Source organism: Eulemur rufifrons, chromosome 1 (assembly GCF_041146395.1).
Source record: "Eulemur rufifrons isolate Redbay chromosome 1, OSU_ERuf_1, whole genome shotgun sequence".
NCBI lineage: Eukaryota > Metazoa > Chordata > Mammalia > Primates > Lemuridae > Eulemur > Eulemur rufifrons.
In genome coordinates, this window is record NC_090983.1 from 8,385,818 (window position 1) to 8,401,217 (window position 15,400).

A 15,400-nucleotide genomic window follows, 5' to 3' on the forward strand; every position below is an offset into this window, starting at 1 on the left:
GTTAGCTGCAAACATTTGAAGAAATATTGGTTTTCAAAACATGTTTGATTTTGCAATTAGAGCTAAAGGATTGTTGGCCCCTACTCCATTTGGTAGTGATCCCTTTCCTTGAGATGGGGAGAGACAGAGATGATCATCACAGCATCTTTATGGCCCAAATCTTCTCTACATTGTAAGTAGTCATAAGATTTACAGTCTTTTAGTTATGGATTACTGGTTTTGTTTTCCTGGCTGTTCTAGATCCTGTGAATATTGGAAACACAGCTATTAGGTTATTAAGTGTGAAATGTCCTATTTCCTTAAGTACTAAGCTTGACAGTTGCTATCCCTGACATTTCACTTTGACACTTCTTGTTTTATTTTTATTGTGAAGGTACATCCTCATTCTTTAAAACACATGGTTTGGCTTGTGATTATCCTTCAAAAAAATTTTTTAGAGCAATTTCTGTGAAACCATGGAAAAAGTCAAAAATTCAAGTTATCTTCAAAGATCAGTTCTGTCGTGGAACCACTGTGGTGCAGACAGCTCAAAATGCCAATGAAGTGTTTGGGAAGGATGTGGCTAATGAAGGCACAGTATGTCAATGTTTTGAAGTTCTGTTCTGGTGATTTTAATCTTGAAAATGAGCCATGTGGATAACCTGAGACCACGGTGGATGAGGATGAGCTGAAAGCTGTAGTGGAAGTGAATCTATCACAACCTAGGTGTGAATTAGCAGCAAGGTTTGGCATTACTATTACAACAATATTGCACCATTTGAAAACAAATCAGCAAGGTAAAGCAGCTGGATAGATGGGTTTTGCATGAATTAAACGAGTGTCAAAAGAGAAATCATCTTGAAGCTTGCCTTTCTTTGCTGTCACAAAATAAAGGTGAACCGTTTCTACACTGTATTGTGACATATGATAAAAAATGGATTCTTTTTGACAATCATAAGTGTTCGGCCCAATGGTTGGATAAAGATGAAGTACCGAAATACAGTCCAAAACCAAATATTCATCCAAAAAAGCTAATGGTGTCTGTTTGGTGGTACAGTGCTGGTCTCCATTGCAGCTTCATGAAACCTGATCAATCGATTACAGCAGATGTCTACTGCAACCAACTGGATGAAATGATGGTGCACTTAAGCAGTTGAGATTGGTCGATAGAGACAGGCCAATCCTCTTGCAAGACAACGCTCTACCACATGTCGCACAAACAACACTGCTGAAACTACAGAAGCTTGACTTGGCAACTCTCTGCCATCCACCGTATTTACCAGCCCTTGCACCAGCTGACTACCACTTCTTCCAGGCTTTGAATCACTTCTTTCAAGCAAAAATATTCAATTCTCAACAAGCTGTGGAAAACACCTTTTGTGATTTCATCACCACTCACTCTCCAAGATTCTTCGCTGCTGGCATAAACAAGCCACTGTTAAGATGGCAAAGCTGTGTCAATAGTTGAGGCACATACTTTAATTGCGCTGCTTCTTGTTTGAGATATAATAAACTACACTTTTGATTCAAAATTGGACATTTCACATTTAGTGACTTAATACTTGGAGGATACTCAAAAGGAAAAGACAAAATTGACCTCAAAGCGTTTGATGGCACAAGTGCAATACAGGTTTACTCTTCACTCACATAAATAGGATAAAAGATTTCTGGGGCTGGGTGCAGTGTTCTATTTTATACAGTCATTTAGGGTCCAGCTGATGGAGGCTCTGGCATCTTGAAAATGTTCCTTCCATGGTTCAGCTGGATGAGAAACTGATGTGGAAGCAGAAGTGTGTGCAAACAAGTGGAAAGGGCAGGAAGTGTAAGAATTGGTGACAAAACGGAATCCCTGCCTTGGTAAAGTTGTTCCCAGCCCCAGCCTTGGGGATGGTTCCTATGCCAACTGTGACCAACAGGTCAGATGAAGGCAAAGGTGGCCCAGTGGTAGGAATATTTCTACCCCTCCTACATGAACTTCCTTTTCCAATTTTCCTTTTAAAGAATTCCCTGTGGGATTGACTCCTAAGACACAGACACTAAGACTGTTAAGGAATTGTGTTTCTTTCTGCAGGGATCAGCAGTAGTGACCCTTCAGAGCTAGGCATGGAGAAGACACTCAGGAAACCTGCAGCTCAGCCCTAAGAAGTGGGTCAGGTAAAGATTAGGATGCCAAGCCTTGGCCTGCAGGATATTAGAAATCTGAATTAAAAGCTAGTGCTTCCAGATGCATTTTATTCTGAGCACTCTGAGTCCCTTGTATCCAGTTAATCCTGGGAATTCCTTGTCAGCATTTCAGAAGATGGAAGGAGGCAGGAAATTATTATAAACTCATGCTTAACAGGATGGGTCTTAGTAACTAAATGTATGTAATTACATATTGCTGCTGTAGAAGAAATAAATAGCAAAATGATGACATCTTTTTAATACCTACTGGCATGCCTACTAATACTAAGATCTTAGATTTTTATAGCAACATATTGGTTGACATTAATGTTGTTTGTAATTGTAGGAGCCTCAAAAGACAACTGTTCCAACTATGTAATTATAAACAGAAATAAAAACTTCAGATCAACCATTCTCAAACTTTAATATACTTTTTGACAGAAATACATTATGTTATTTCAGTGCACTTTGGCAAATAAGATCCCATTTTGTCATCAAAAAATCCTTAAGACGTAGGTGGCCTAACTATTGCTATCCCCATTTTGTGGTGACAAAATAGAGGTACAAAGGTATGAGGGCCAGAAAACAAAAAGAACAATAGGGATTGGCAACCCAAGCGTCTCATGGTGGGTAACTGTTGTGTGTAACAGACAGGCGGCTGAGAGCCGTGTCATGGGAATCAAAGTCCAAAGAAGAGACACAAGGAACCCAGAGTATTCACAGGGAACTATATCAGTGCCTGATGCAAGGAAGCTTGTTTAACAACAACCACCATTTGTGTGTGTGAGTGTGTGTGTGTGTTCACTGTATATAATATATACATACACACATACGTGTATGTAGACTGGTTGAAATATCAATGAAGATATCTCAGCTATATTCATTGATATCAATGGAGAGGGAAAAATAAAAATCACAAAGAGACAGAGACTAGAGATGGAGTCAGCCATGTGGTATACAAAATACCTAGAAAGATGGAGCCAAAAAGGATGAACATAGAAATAAAGGGGAGCAGAGATTAAGGGCGTCATAATGAAAAGAGAAAAAGCAACACAGGTGACAAGAAAATTCAGGGAGAGAGAAGCTCACAGAATAGGCGAGATAGAGTTAGGAAAGTATAGAGGCAGAAGGATGGGCAGAAAAATGAGAAGTGAGGGTGAGAATGAAGAGTGGCCAGAGAGGAAAAGAGAGCAAATCTCTGTTGGACGTGAGGTGTAGTCACTGGAGTAAGTATATTTCTTCCTCTGTTCATCTGAGCTCTGAAAATATTTCAGCAGGACCACAATAAGATGTGCTTCCTGGTTCTCTGGCCACTATCTATACTTTATCATTTTCTTGTTTGTCTTCAATGTCCTCTGAATCCAAAGCTCTTCAAATGAGTACAGGCCGGGCGCGGTGGCTCACGCCTGTAATCCTAGCACTCTGGGAGGCCGAGGCGGGTGGATCGCTCGAGGTCAGGAGTTCGAGACCAGCCTGAGCAAGAGCGAGACCCCGTCTCTACTAAAAATAGAAAGAAATTATATGGACAACTAAAAATCTATATAGAAAAAATTAGCCGGGCATAGTGGCGCATGCCTGTAGTCCCAGCTACTCGGGAGGCTGAGGCAGTAGGATCGCTTAAGCCGAGGAGTCTGAGGTTGCTGTGAGCTAAGCTGACGCCACGGCACTCACTCTAGCCTGGGCAACAAAGTGAGACTCTGTCTCAACAAAAAAAAAAAAAAAAAAAAAAGAAAAAGAAAACAAATGAGTACAGAAAGAGTCAGAAGAGATGCAGCCTATTAGCCTGTGATGAAGAAGACAGTTATGATTATTAATTATCAGTTATCTTTGTTTTCATATGTGCACAGAGGAAAAGCTCTTTCTTCTTTTCCTTACCTCGCCCCCAAACATTTGCAGACTCAAATACGCACGTAGACACCAGACACGCAGACTGGTGCACGCTCTGACTGCTCTCAGCAGGTTTGAGGCAGGCAAAAGAGAAAGGAGAGTTGGGCTTCTGAATGAAAGGAGGAGACACTGAGTAGATAATATAAGGAGAAAGAATGGGAAAAGGTAGGCTGGGATCACTAAATAAAAAGATATCAGAATAAGCTTCAAGTTTTTCTCCGTGGACATAGGAGCTAAATATACCAGTAGTTAAGGAGATTTGTGGGGGAAGAGGGATGATTTTCAAGGTAGCTCTCAGAAGTTATACCAGAACATGGAAATAAAGTTGAAGACTGATTGACAGCCTTGCAATGTAGAAAGCTCATAGGCAACTGGCAAAGGTAATAGAGCTGGCTGTGTGGTCAGTGTCAAAAGAGTAGGCATTTGGTGATGATGAAAGTAGTCTGTGAGATGGCCGGGCGCGGTGGCTCACGCCTGTAATCCTAGCACTCTGGGAGGCCGAGGCGGGTGGATCGCTCGAGGTCAGGAGTTCGAGACCAGCCTGAGCAAGAGCGAGACCCCGTCTCTACTAAAAATAGAAAGACATTATACGGACAACTAAAAATCTATATAGAAAAACTTAGCTGGGCATGGTGGCGCATGCCTGTAGTCCCAGCTACTCGGGAGGCTGAGGCAGTAGGATCGCTTAAGCCGAGGAGTCTGAGGTTGCTGTGAGCTAAGCTGACGCCACGGCACTCACTCTAGCCTGGGCAACAAAGTGAGACTCTGTCTCAACAACAACAACAACAACAACAAAAAAAGAAAGTAGTCTGTGAGATGAACCTGAATACAAGTGAAGAAAATATGGATACCACCCTGGGAAACAGAGTGAGACTATCAAAAAAATTTAAAAAAATTTAACCAAGTATGGTGACCACACCTGTAGTCACAGCCACTTGGGAGACTGAGGCAGGAGGATCACGTGAGCCCAGGAATTCAAAGCTGTAGTGAGCTATGATCATGCCACTGCATTCCAGCCTGGGTGACAGCACTAGACCCCATCTCAAAACAAAACAAAAAGAACAACAACAAAGAAAAAATACAGATAAAGACAAAGATTGAAATTATAAAAGAAGCCAAAGGATCAAGACAAGATTGAGAGAAACAGAGCTGGAAGAGAGAACAGAAAGGGAAGTGACGGTAGAAAGAGGATCATCTTAATAATAAAACTGAATTCAGAGATAGAAACAGAAAACTAGGTGGAATGATATACATGCAGGGAGTAATGAATTGAGAGGTGTATAAGATGAGGCATGATGAGAACTTTGTAGAGAATGAGTTAAAAGATGAGAGAAAAATGGAAGAGAGAAGAGGTAGTATAAAATGGAGAGAGGAGAGAGATGGAGAAATTGTGGGGTCTGAGATGATCATGAGACAAAAGCAACTTTGGCACAAGGCACGGTTCCCAGTAGCAGTGAGTTTTCAGAGTAAGTGGTCCCCAGGTATCAAAGTGGCCCCTGTAACTCACCCAGATTACAAAAGGCCTCACCCAGGCATTTCATGCATTTCTATCACTTCAGTCACCACTCACATCCTAACGATTCGTAAACGTGTATCTCCAGCCAGCCCTGTCTTCTAAACTCATTCATCCAAGTGGCAAAAGCCTCTGTCCAAGGTCTTGAAGGCCATAGCCCTCTCCACTTGAATGTCTCTCAAGATGTTCAAATTTCAAATTCAACTCTTCCAAAACCGAGCATTTCATCTTTTTCCCTAATACCAGCCTCTGCTTCTGCAGTGTTCTCCATCAGTGAAACACACTGTTAATTGATTCTTTCTTTCAAGTTGAAATTCTTGGGGTCATTCATGAAAGGAAAGGACAAATAAAGTGAGGAACAAAGAAATTGAAAGAGAATTCAGAGGTAGATCTATGCTTTAATGGTAGCAGTGGGTAGTCACTAATGTTTGGAGGGGGTAGAGCAAAAATGAAAATATTTACAAATCACAATTTAGGAGCAGACCTACAAAGACCTGAAAAGGAGAAGTGTTCCTGTGTCATGTGTTTTTCAAGTGGAGTGCCAAGAAGTCAACAAGCAACAACAGAAAGTAGCCAAACACGTGACATGATGGAAAAGTCTGCCCAAGGGTCTTGGGATGGACACGGCTAAGTGGATACCACAGACATTAGGGAGGGCTGTGACAGGTGATCAGAGTTCAAGGAGAACATGAAGCAGCTTCTGGGTCACCAACAGGAAGTGGGCCCACAGACCCCAAGTGTGAGAAGTTCAAAAGTCTGAAATCACAGCTCCTGATTCCTGCACAATTGGCTGTGAACACACTGTGACAAGGAACAGGCCTGGTCTAGGCCAGAATCCTGTTCTCTGCATTTGGTGATTTCCTATTAACTTATTTAATCTTCACAAAATATTGAAAACCTGCACAGAATAACTGTTGCTATCCCTGTTTCGTAAATGAGGAAATTGGTACATGTAATTAAGAACTTTTTCAAAGTCTTAGAGAGCTAAAGGAGGGCTTTAGATGAGTTCAGTACCTGTTTGTTTCCTTTAGAAGGAAGACAGGGAAATGATACTCAGAACATCATTGTAAACTCCAGCCTTTCACACAGTGTGAATTATCATAAGATTTGTAACTTTTATTTACAAATTACAGTTCTCTGACCACCACCTTTCACTTTCTAGATACCACGGATGCTGGAAACAATTCTGCTTTGGAAAAACACAGTGGAAAAAGAAGTAAGAACAAATAAGAATTTACTTGATTTTTATGTGGACAAATGAACTAATTTTAAATGCTAAGGTTTATTATCATTATTTTCTATACCTTTCATGAGGTAAAATAAATGCCTTTTAAAGTAATTAGCTTTTTCAAAATGCTCATATCTTCACATTGCTTTATATTCTGATTTTAAGATATGATTCTTGTAAACATTGGTGTATATCTTTCCAGAATTTTTCTATGCATGTATTAACACATTTTGGAATATAATTTTATTTATTTAAATGAAGTTATTTTATACATACTTTTTATTTTCTTGCTTTTTAAAACTAATATACTTAGACAGTAAAAACATTTAACATTTTTAATTGAAATATAAAAAGGCTTATTTCAGTGCTGCTTTAATATACACTGTTTTCATTTTTATTGTAGTCAGGAATTTTTTATTTGTTCTTGGTCATTTGTTTTTCTTCTTCATAGAATTCTTTGTTGCAGAATGCAGTCAGTGTTTTCCGTTGTGGTGTTTATCTTTTTCTTACTACGCTGAATGAGGATAGAAATATTTATATGGGCTAGGCATGGTGGCTCACGCCTGTAATCCTAGCACTCTGGGAGGCCAAGGTGGGAGGATCGCTCGAGGTCAGGAGTTCAAGACCAGACTGGGCAAGAGTGAGACCCGGTCTCTACTAAAAAATAGAAAGAAATTAACTGGACAACTAAAAGTATATAGAAAAAATTAGCCGGGCATGGTGGTGCATGCCTGTAGTCCCAGCTACTTGGGAGGCTGAGGCAGGAGGATTGCTTGAGCCCAGGAGTTTGAGGTTGCTGTGAGCTAGGCTGATGCCACGGCACTCTAGCCCGGGCAATGGAGTGAGACTCTGTCTCAAAAAAAAAAAAAAGAAAAAAAAAGATTTTGGACCCAATTATTCAAAGATCCACTGACTAACCCATAATGCAGTTGTGTTAATCAGCTGTACAAATCAACCACATAACAGCAGTCAGAGGATTCTAATCTCAGTCCAACGGAGGCAGCAATAAAATTAGAAAGTAATATTTCTTTTTAGTAATTAATCAATATAACAGCACTGGGATACAATGAAGAGAATTTCTTATTTCAGCTTCTTTTTTTTTTTTTGTTATTAAAAGTTTGCTTTATTTTTATGTTGAAAAGCACAGTTAGATTTTTTTGTGCCTTCCAAGTGTCAGCCCAGTTAACATTGCCTTATCCAGAATCAAACAATAAACTAGGTCCCAGTGGTTATGTTCACATCTAGAGTGTTCAGGACATCAGGAACTCTTTCATTTGTTTGCTTTAGCTTTTAGTTCTTGGTTATATCTCCAAATTCGAAAAAGCTGAGAGGCTCCTGCTACCCCCACAAAGAAATTAACAGCAAACAGACTCCAATTTTTTGGAATAATTACAAGTGAGTATCTTGACCAAATAAACCCTGTAGCCATTAAAACAGCAGATTGAGCTGTGCTGAGTTTTTCTGCAGGTCTGGCCATGTCAGCCAATCCAGCACACACCAACCCCCATTTCATAATTGGAGCCCAGAAAAAAACTGTTCTAGGGCCTGCAGGGTGGTTGTACAACGGCCTCAATTTTTCGGGCAGCATCAGCTCCACTTTGTCGAGGAGCCGGTGGTAGGTGGCCCGCAGGCCTCGGGCGCTGGCAGCAGACATCTCCGCCGCTGGGAGACCGTGGGCAGACCGGTGGGAGCGTGGCTGTGTCCTCGTCCCTGGCTGACAACGAAGGGCAGTTAGTCACTGACCCCTGCCACAGAGCCTGGCGTCCCCCTCTCCCTTAGGGCGCCCTTCCCGCGGTTCTGACTGTCCCTCCTTATTTCAGCTTCTTGTTCAATAAACTTGTTTCTCATTTTTAGATGAGGATAAGGATATCACAACCAAATATGGGAAACTGCTGCCTCTTTATTTAGACTTTTGGGACAAAATTAACTTTGGTCACATATTATCTAAGAAAAAAACAAAACCAGTTTTACATATTTTTAAATAGATAGGACTAAATGACTACAGAATTAACTTCTTCTATAAAAACTGTAAAAAAATTTTATCAAAAACCTAACAAAATGTAACTCAAATTATATAAAGACTGCTTGGGCTCATAACATCTCAAATGTATGACAGTGGTTACTCCATCCTAGTAGGTGTGAAAGTACTTGCTCTCATGTTGCTTTGGTCCAAAGAGAAGAGCTGAGTAAGAGGAAACTAATCTTTTGCTAACATTAATTGTGATTGGCAGCAGAAATATCCATGATGAATAGTTCTACTATAACAAAGGATAATTAAAGAATATTTCTCATGAACATATCACAGTATCAAATTTTTATAAGAGAAAAATATGAGGGAACAAAAATGACAAAATAGCTACCACAAACAAAAAGAAGGGTCTCCCCCATAACTGTATCTGAAGGGGTAAAAAGGTTAGATTAGAGGGTTGATGATGCTAATATGAAAGGAAGTTGAGTACTGTATTTATTTCTTATTCCATACAACTCTTACTCTTTACAATCATGCCCATAAAAGTGTAACCAACGGCATCTGAAAGCAAACACTCTTTGTAATTACTTAAAAGGGCCTTTTAAAAAATTGTAATACAAAGGTCTGTGCTCTGTAAGCAGTCCTCCACTGTGCATTATAACAATAAGGTGTACCTTTAATACAAAGACTGAGTGTTTGGGAGTTATGAACCACTGGATTTAACAAACATCATCTGATAGTTGCTTTTTGCATCTTTTTTTTTTTTTTTTTGTTTTTGGGATCCTCCACCACATCAGAGTGCTCAGCAGCTTGGAGTTCTTCGGCAGATTCTTCCTTCTCTGACTCTGAATCACTTTCAGAGTCATCTGGATTTTTAGGATCAGGTGAATCATCATCATCATTGTCATCATCTCCAGCCACATCACCTTCTCCATCATGATCTTCTACCTCACTGAAGCCAAGTCCACAATGTCGCCGATATCTTCCTGATAATTTACTGTCCATACTTGCTGATATTGAGTAAAACTCCCTATGTTATAAATAAATTAGTAGATGTAAAGGTCTTGTATTAATGTCTATCATATCATAAGCACTTAAGTGTTAGCTCTCATTATTATTATTCTCGCAGTGTTCCTTGGGATATAAATATAAATGAAACTGTATTACAGGCATGAGCCACCGTGCCTGGCCCTGTGTGTGATTTTTGACAGCAAAGTTCCTCAGCGAGTAAGAAAGCAGTATTCATTCAAAGAAGGGGGTTGTTACGACAGTTTATTGCTGCAGCAAGTTTTTAGGAGCAATACTGTTTCCTGTTATCTTTGCAGCTGACTTCCTCTGTATCTGTTATTGCAATCTCACAAATGACAGGGCAGATTTTTACTTTCTATTTCCTCGTTTTACTTTTTATTTGTCATTGAGCATGTAGTGGTTTACCAAAAGGCTTTAAAAAAATCTCTCATTTTAACTTTACAACAGCTGTGAGATGTAGGCATAATAAATTATTGATAGCTCTGTTCTATATCCAAGGAAACCAAAGCACACAAATGTTTAAGGTGCCCCCCACTTTTAAATATTCTACAAATCATTAAATCCAATTGTTGGTGGAAACATTCACAAGTAAACTAATAAATTTTGTGGGGTCCAGTTTAATCTTTTTTATTAGTTAGGGTAGGCTATGTTATAGCAAATAGACCCTGAACATTTGTAATTGCTAAAATAAATAGAAGTTGATTTCTGTTTGTGGGACAATCTACAGTTTTCCAGGTCATGAGTGGGTTCTGAGGTGTTGGAAGAGAGGATGGGTGCTGTACCCCACACAGTCATTGAGACACCTGGGATGCTGGAGGCTCTACTATCTTCAATGCTCGTCTTCTGAGATGATCCTGGGCAAGAAACAGAATTAAGATTAGTAGAGACAAGTAGGAAGAGTAAGAAGGAGAATGACAATGAGGTATAGGAAATGGAAAGTGGGAAGACAAAGTACCTGAGAGTCACATCAGGGTAGCCTCAGGTGGGCCTGGTGCTACCCCTGAGTTCCTGGAGCTTCCCAGGTTTCCCCTAGTCTTCTTACATGATTTCCTTTTGTGTTGGCTCCTTGGGCACCCGCTGAGACCTCCAACGGTTTCCTTTCTTTGTTCAGAGGCCAGTAGGGGTGACTCTCTGCAAGTGAGTAATAAAGAAATGCCCTAGGAAGCCTCTGGCTCAGCACCAAGAAGTGGTCTGGGTAAGGAAGATGCCAAATGGCCACCAACGGGAGCTTGAAATCAGAGCTTCTATTGATTAATTTTATTCTGATTATAACCCATATTATCTGGGTATATTATTGTCTGTCTGTGTCTGTGTGTGTATGTAGTGGAGGAAAAAGATAAAAGAAAGAAAGAGAAGGTGTGTTTTGTTGTTTGCTTCCCTGGGTGAATATGGCTATACATACATTCCAAGGGAAAGCTACATTAGGTCATCTGTAGTGACCACGGGATGTTTCTAGGGAAGCTTTTACTTCATTCTAATTTTATTAAGGACAGAAACTATAAAGACCAATGTAAAACAATCAGTGTTTAAGTTGAGGTTGTAAAGACAATAGTTGTTCAATGTATTGTTTTGTGCATTTCAAAATCACGTTTGCTTTTCCAGCTCCAGCCCCATCTTTTATATTTAATTTTGAGAAAGTATGGTGTTCAGATCTGTTAATAAATCACATTCACGAGGTCAATTTTGTCTTATTTATTTATATTTATTTTTTTGTTTTGTTTCATTTTTAATTTTTTTGTTTCAGCATATTACGGGGGTACAAATGTTTAGGTTACGTATAAGAGCTTCAAGCGATTATCTCCAGTGAGAATGGCCTTTATCAAAAAGTCCCAAAACAATAAATGGTGGTGTGTATGCGGAGAGATAGGAACACTCAGACACTGCTGGTGGGACTGCAAACTAGTGCAGCCTCTGTGGAAAGTGATATAGACATACCTCAAAGAGCTACAAGTAGAACTACCATTTGATCCTGTAATCCCATTATTGGGCATCTATCCAAAAGGACAAGACATTTTATAAAAAAGATATCTGTCTTATTTATTTTTAAGGATTGTTCACACCTTTATCTCAAATGTTGTGTTGCTCAAAGTCCCAGCCTTATACATTATATAATGTTTGAAAGCAGCAACTGCAAAAGCACCATATTATACAATCAAATTTTGTCATGATTAGTCAATTTAAAGGCAGCAAGGCTACAGCGACAGAAAACCAGCAACAGGACCGATGAGGCATCAGCAGAAAGTCACTGGATAATCACTTTTCTCTGCCTGTTGGTGGTATTTGCAGATATCCTTTCTGAAAGAAAAGAGATTAATGATATGATGGGTTCTTGTTTTTATTTTATGGACTCAATATTTCTGAATGGCTTCCAGATATTTCTACTTGCATATCCCACTTTCAACTCAAATTCTAGGTATCTTCCATGATTCCTCAGGGACTAAAGATAAAGGAAGTATTTAGCTACTTCCTCTGGCCTCATGATGTCCACAGTCAGTCCAGTGAATGTATCACGCCTCATTATCCACAACTTATTGACATTTTGTGGAGCAGATTTTCATGCCATCCTTTCTTATGAATGTAGAATTCCCTGTTCTACATTTTTGCTTGTCAGAACTATTGTGCTTTTTATACTCAGCTCAACTCAAACTGTTCCAAGAAACCGTCCTCAAACTCAAAGGCAGAAATGACCTTCCTTCCTACTGTGTCTCTTCCTGCAGGTGTCCTTCAGAGCATTCACACTGTGCAGGCCTGTGGTTACTAAAGCACAGCCCTCTGCCCAGGTAGGGGCTCACCCCTTGTACCCCCTCATGGCTTTGGATGTAGCTCAATAAACATTTGCTTAACAAAGACCTTTTCTTTATGGTTAGAGTGGCACAGGGAAGGGCTGTCTGAGGGGTGCAACTGAGAAATCACTGTATCCAGAGTCAAAAGACACAGGTTCATCTGCAGCAAAAACCCTGTCCCTGCTTTGTCCACATCAGGGGATTGACATGAGGAGCAAAGCAATTAGTTTAAAATGCAATTTATTTGTATTCTCTTTCAAGAACAAATTTGAGGTGGCTTATGAAATGGAATATTGTAAAAATATTGTGTAATGTAGGAACTATCTATCCTGATGTATTATTTTCAGATATATAATTCTACTATGTTACTTTTAACACTCCCCGCCCCCCCGCCAAAGTTTAAGACCCCTTTCCCTCCAATTTAAGTTACTTTCATGTGACCAAACTGCACAGTTTATTCATGGCAGAGTCAAGTCCATAATTTAGTGTCCTACCTTCAAAAGAATAAGAGTTACTGCGCTTAGAGGAGTGAGCTGTAGTGTAAGCCAGCCATGGTCACACCTGGGGGAACATTATTAATAGTAGCAGTATATGCACTGGGCCCTGGGCAAGGGGAGTCATGATGGTTTTCTGGACACCTAGAAATTCTGCTAAAGCCTGGTGTGACAGCCCAATCCTCGATTTAAGCTGTTTATCAGTAGAATACCTCTATCAGATCTTTCAGGGGAAATCCACCGCAGCGTATGTTTTGCTTCCATTTGCCAGAGTTTTTGTAGCCTCCTTTAATTTCAAATCGCTTGAGGGTGAACCACCTTCCATTATCTCTCTTTATACACTTCTTTGAGGTTCCTGTAAGACCAAGACAAGCTCAGCTCCCGACTGTGAAAATACCTGCACTTGGCCTCCCCCAACACTGGATCTGGAGCCACCCACTTTGGGTTCAGGATCAGTAGCAGGAGAGTCTGAATTGTCCTCTCTGACATCAGGGGCCCCACACTCAGGCTGAAAGGCCGGGCAAGAAGGGAACTCCCTGCCATGTGTGTATATTTCTCTGACCTTCAAGCAGTGAGTCCTGTGTGACTCCACCCAGAGAGGACTCTTGGAAGCTTGCTCTTGGTTTCCTCTGTGCTTTTTCCCTTTGCTGACTTTGCTTTGCATCCTTTTAGTCTTACAAACCCTAGCTGTGAGTGTGACTTTGTACCAAGTCCTAGGAGAGGTCCTAGCAAATCAGACCTGGGGCTGGTCTTGGAGCCTCCCAAAGCAGATATCTACTCCTGAATAGTACGCTATTTGTGGGGGTATTTTTCAATTTAAAATCCTAGAAGACCAGGAAACTCACCTTTTTTCAATATCTCCTTATATAGAGTCCCCTTTATCTCGCCACAGGTCACAGGAAGTTCAGGAAGTTGAAAATTCATATTTATATCTCTGGGAAACTTTTGAACTGCAAGGAAGCAATTTTTTCATTCCATCTTCCTCTACAACTAGGCAGCGACTATCTCACCCATCTTCAGATCTTTCTTTTATAATTTAAAATGATCGCAGGATTTTCCCCAGGAATTAGTTACACTTCAAGGTCTTTCTTTTATGGAAGATTAGATACCTGTAGATAATGTCATTCTCTGCTCCACCCCCTAAAATCACCTGGGGGAACAGAGAGCAGGATGGCAGCAGGGCCGAGAATGGGGCACCAAACAGGCTGGTGTCTGTCTCCCCCTTTGCCATCTGCTTTTCTTCACTCTCCCTCACCTGAGCTTTCTCTGTGGCTGAAGGGGAAGCTCAGGGCGGGGAGTCCTAGAAGAAACTGCTCACTGCAGGAGTGGGGATTAGCAGAGGTTGATTAATGGGTACAAATCTATGGTTAGATAGAAGAAATAAGACCTGGTATTTGATAGATCAGTAGGGGGTGTACGGTTAATACCAATTGTACATTCCAAAATAGCTAGAGGACAATAATTCAAATGTTCCTAGTGTAAAGATCAGTATTTTAAGTGATGGATATCCCAATTACCCTGATTCAATTATAAGAAAGTATCAGATTATCACGTGCACCCCCAAAACATGTACATCTATTATGTATCACTCAATGAATCAATAAAAAAGAAACTTCACATTGCTCAGGGAGCCCCGCACACGTGAGTAGGGATTGGATTCAGCCAAAGCAGATATTGAAGGTCTTAAAATGAACTTCTGGCTAAGTTCGTGGCTCCTGTTTTAGCTTCCACTTAGCCAGTTAAGAAAACTGATTTTTCACTCCGAGCACAGAGTATAAAATGAAAATCTACATGGTTCACTATTAAAAGTGTTTTGATCACTTCTTTTTACCTCTTTTTCTGCCTCTTTTGCTTCTTCTTGTCCTCAAAGGTCCAGGGATAGCAGTTTTTCTCTCTGAGAAAGAAGAAAAATAACACCAACCTCTCTTGTTTATGACATTGCATCACAAATAATAGTGTTTTACAAAAACACCATTCAATTGTAACTTTTCAGGGAATTTGTAGAAATCAAGGCCCCAGGTCTAAGAGATGCAGAGTTAAAGGTAGCACAAAGGATTGACTTTAAAAATATCTCAGAAGAATGTAGGATCTGATATATTAATATACGCTGATTGGGTGTGTCCAAAAAAGAGTGAGTCATTCCAGGTGCATGTCTAGGTCTACGTTCTTGAAATGTGTTTGAATGTTGATGTCAGGGACACCAAGGGAATGTTCTTTCTTCCTGAAGGTCTGTGCCCATCACAGGGTGCCCATGGCTTCTATCCTGCCTAGTGCAGGACCCAGGAGAAAACCTTTACCTGGTACCCCAAATGAATGCTCTTTCCTTCTAACAGATTACGACCACAGTAAGCTGGA

The 15,400-nt window shown here is 40.3% G+C and overlaps 1 protein-coding gene across 2 annotated transcripts in view; it reads right to left on the reverse strand.

Moving 5' to 3' along the window:
- Positions 1–11,507: 11,507 nt before the first annotated feature.
- LOC138385328 (nuclear autoantigen Sp-100-like) overlaps positions 11,508–15,400 on the reverse strand; it is a 46,119-nt gene continuing 42,226 nt past the window's right edge. For both annotated transcript variants that reach the window (XM_069471664.1, XM_069471568.1), the window contains 4 exons: positions 14,877–14,939; positions 13,891–13,995; positions 13,258–13,400; positions 11,508–12,063 (listed from right to left, as the gene is read on the reverse strand). In XM_069471664.1, coding sequence (XP_069327765.1) covers positions 12,022–12,063; positions 13,258–13,400; positions 13,891–13,995; positions 14,877–14,939 — 353 coding nt within the window. In that variant the 3' untranslated portion in view covers positions 11,508–12,021. The remainder of the gene's footprint in view (positions 12,064–13,257; positions 13,401–13,890; positions 13,996–14,876; positions 14,940–15,400) is intronic.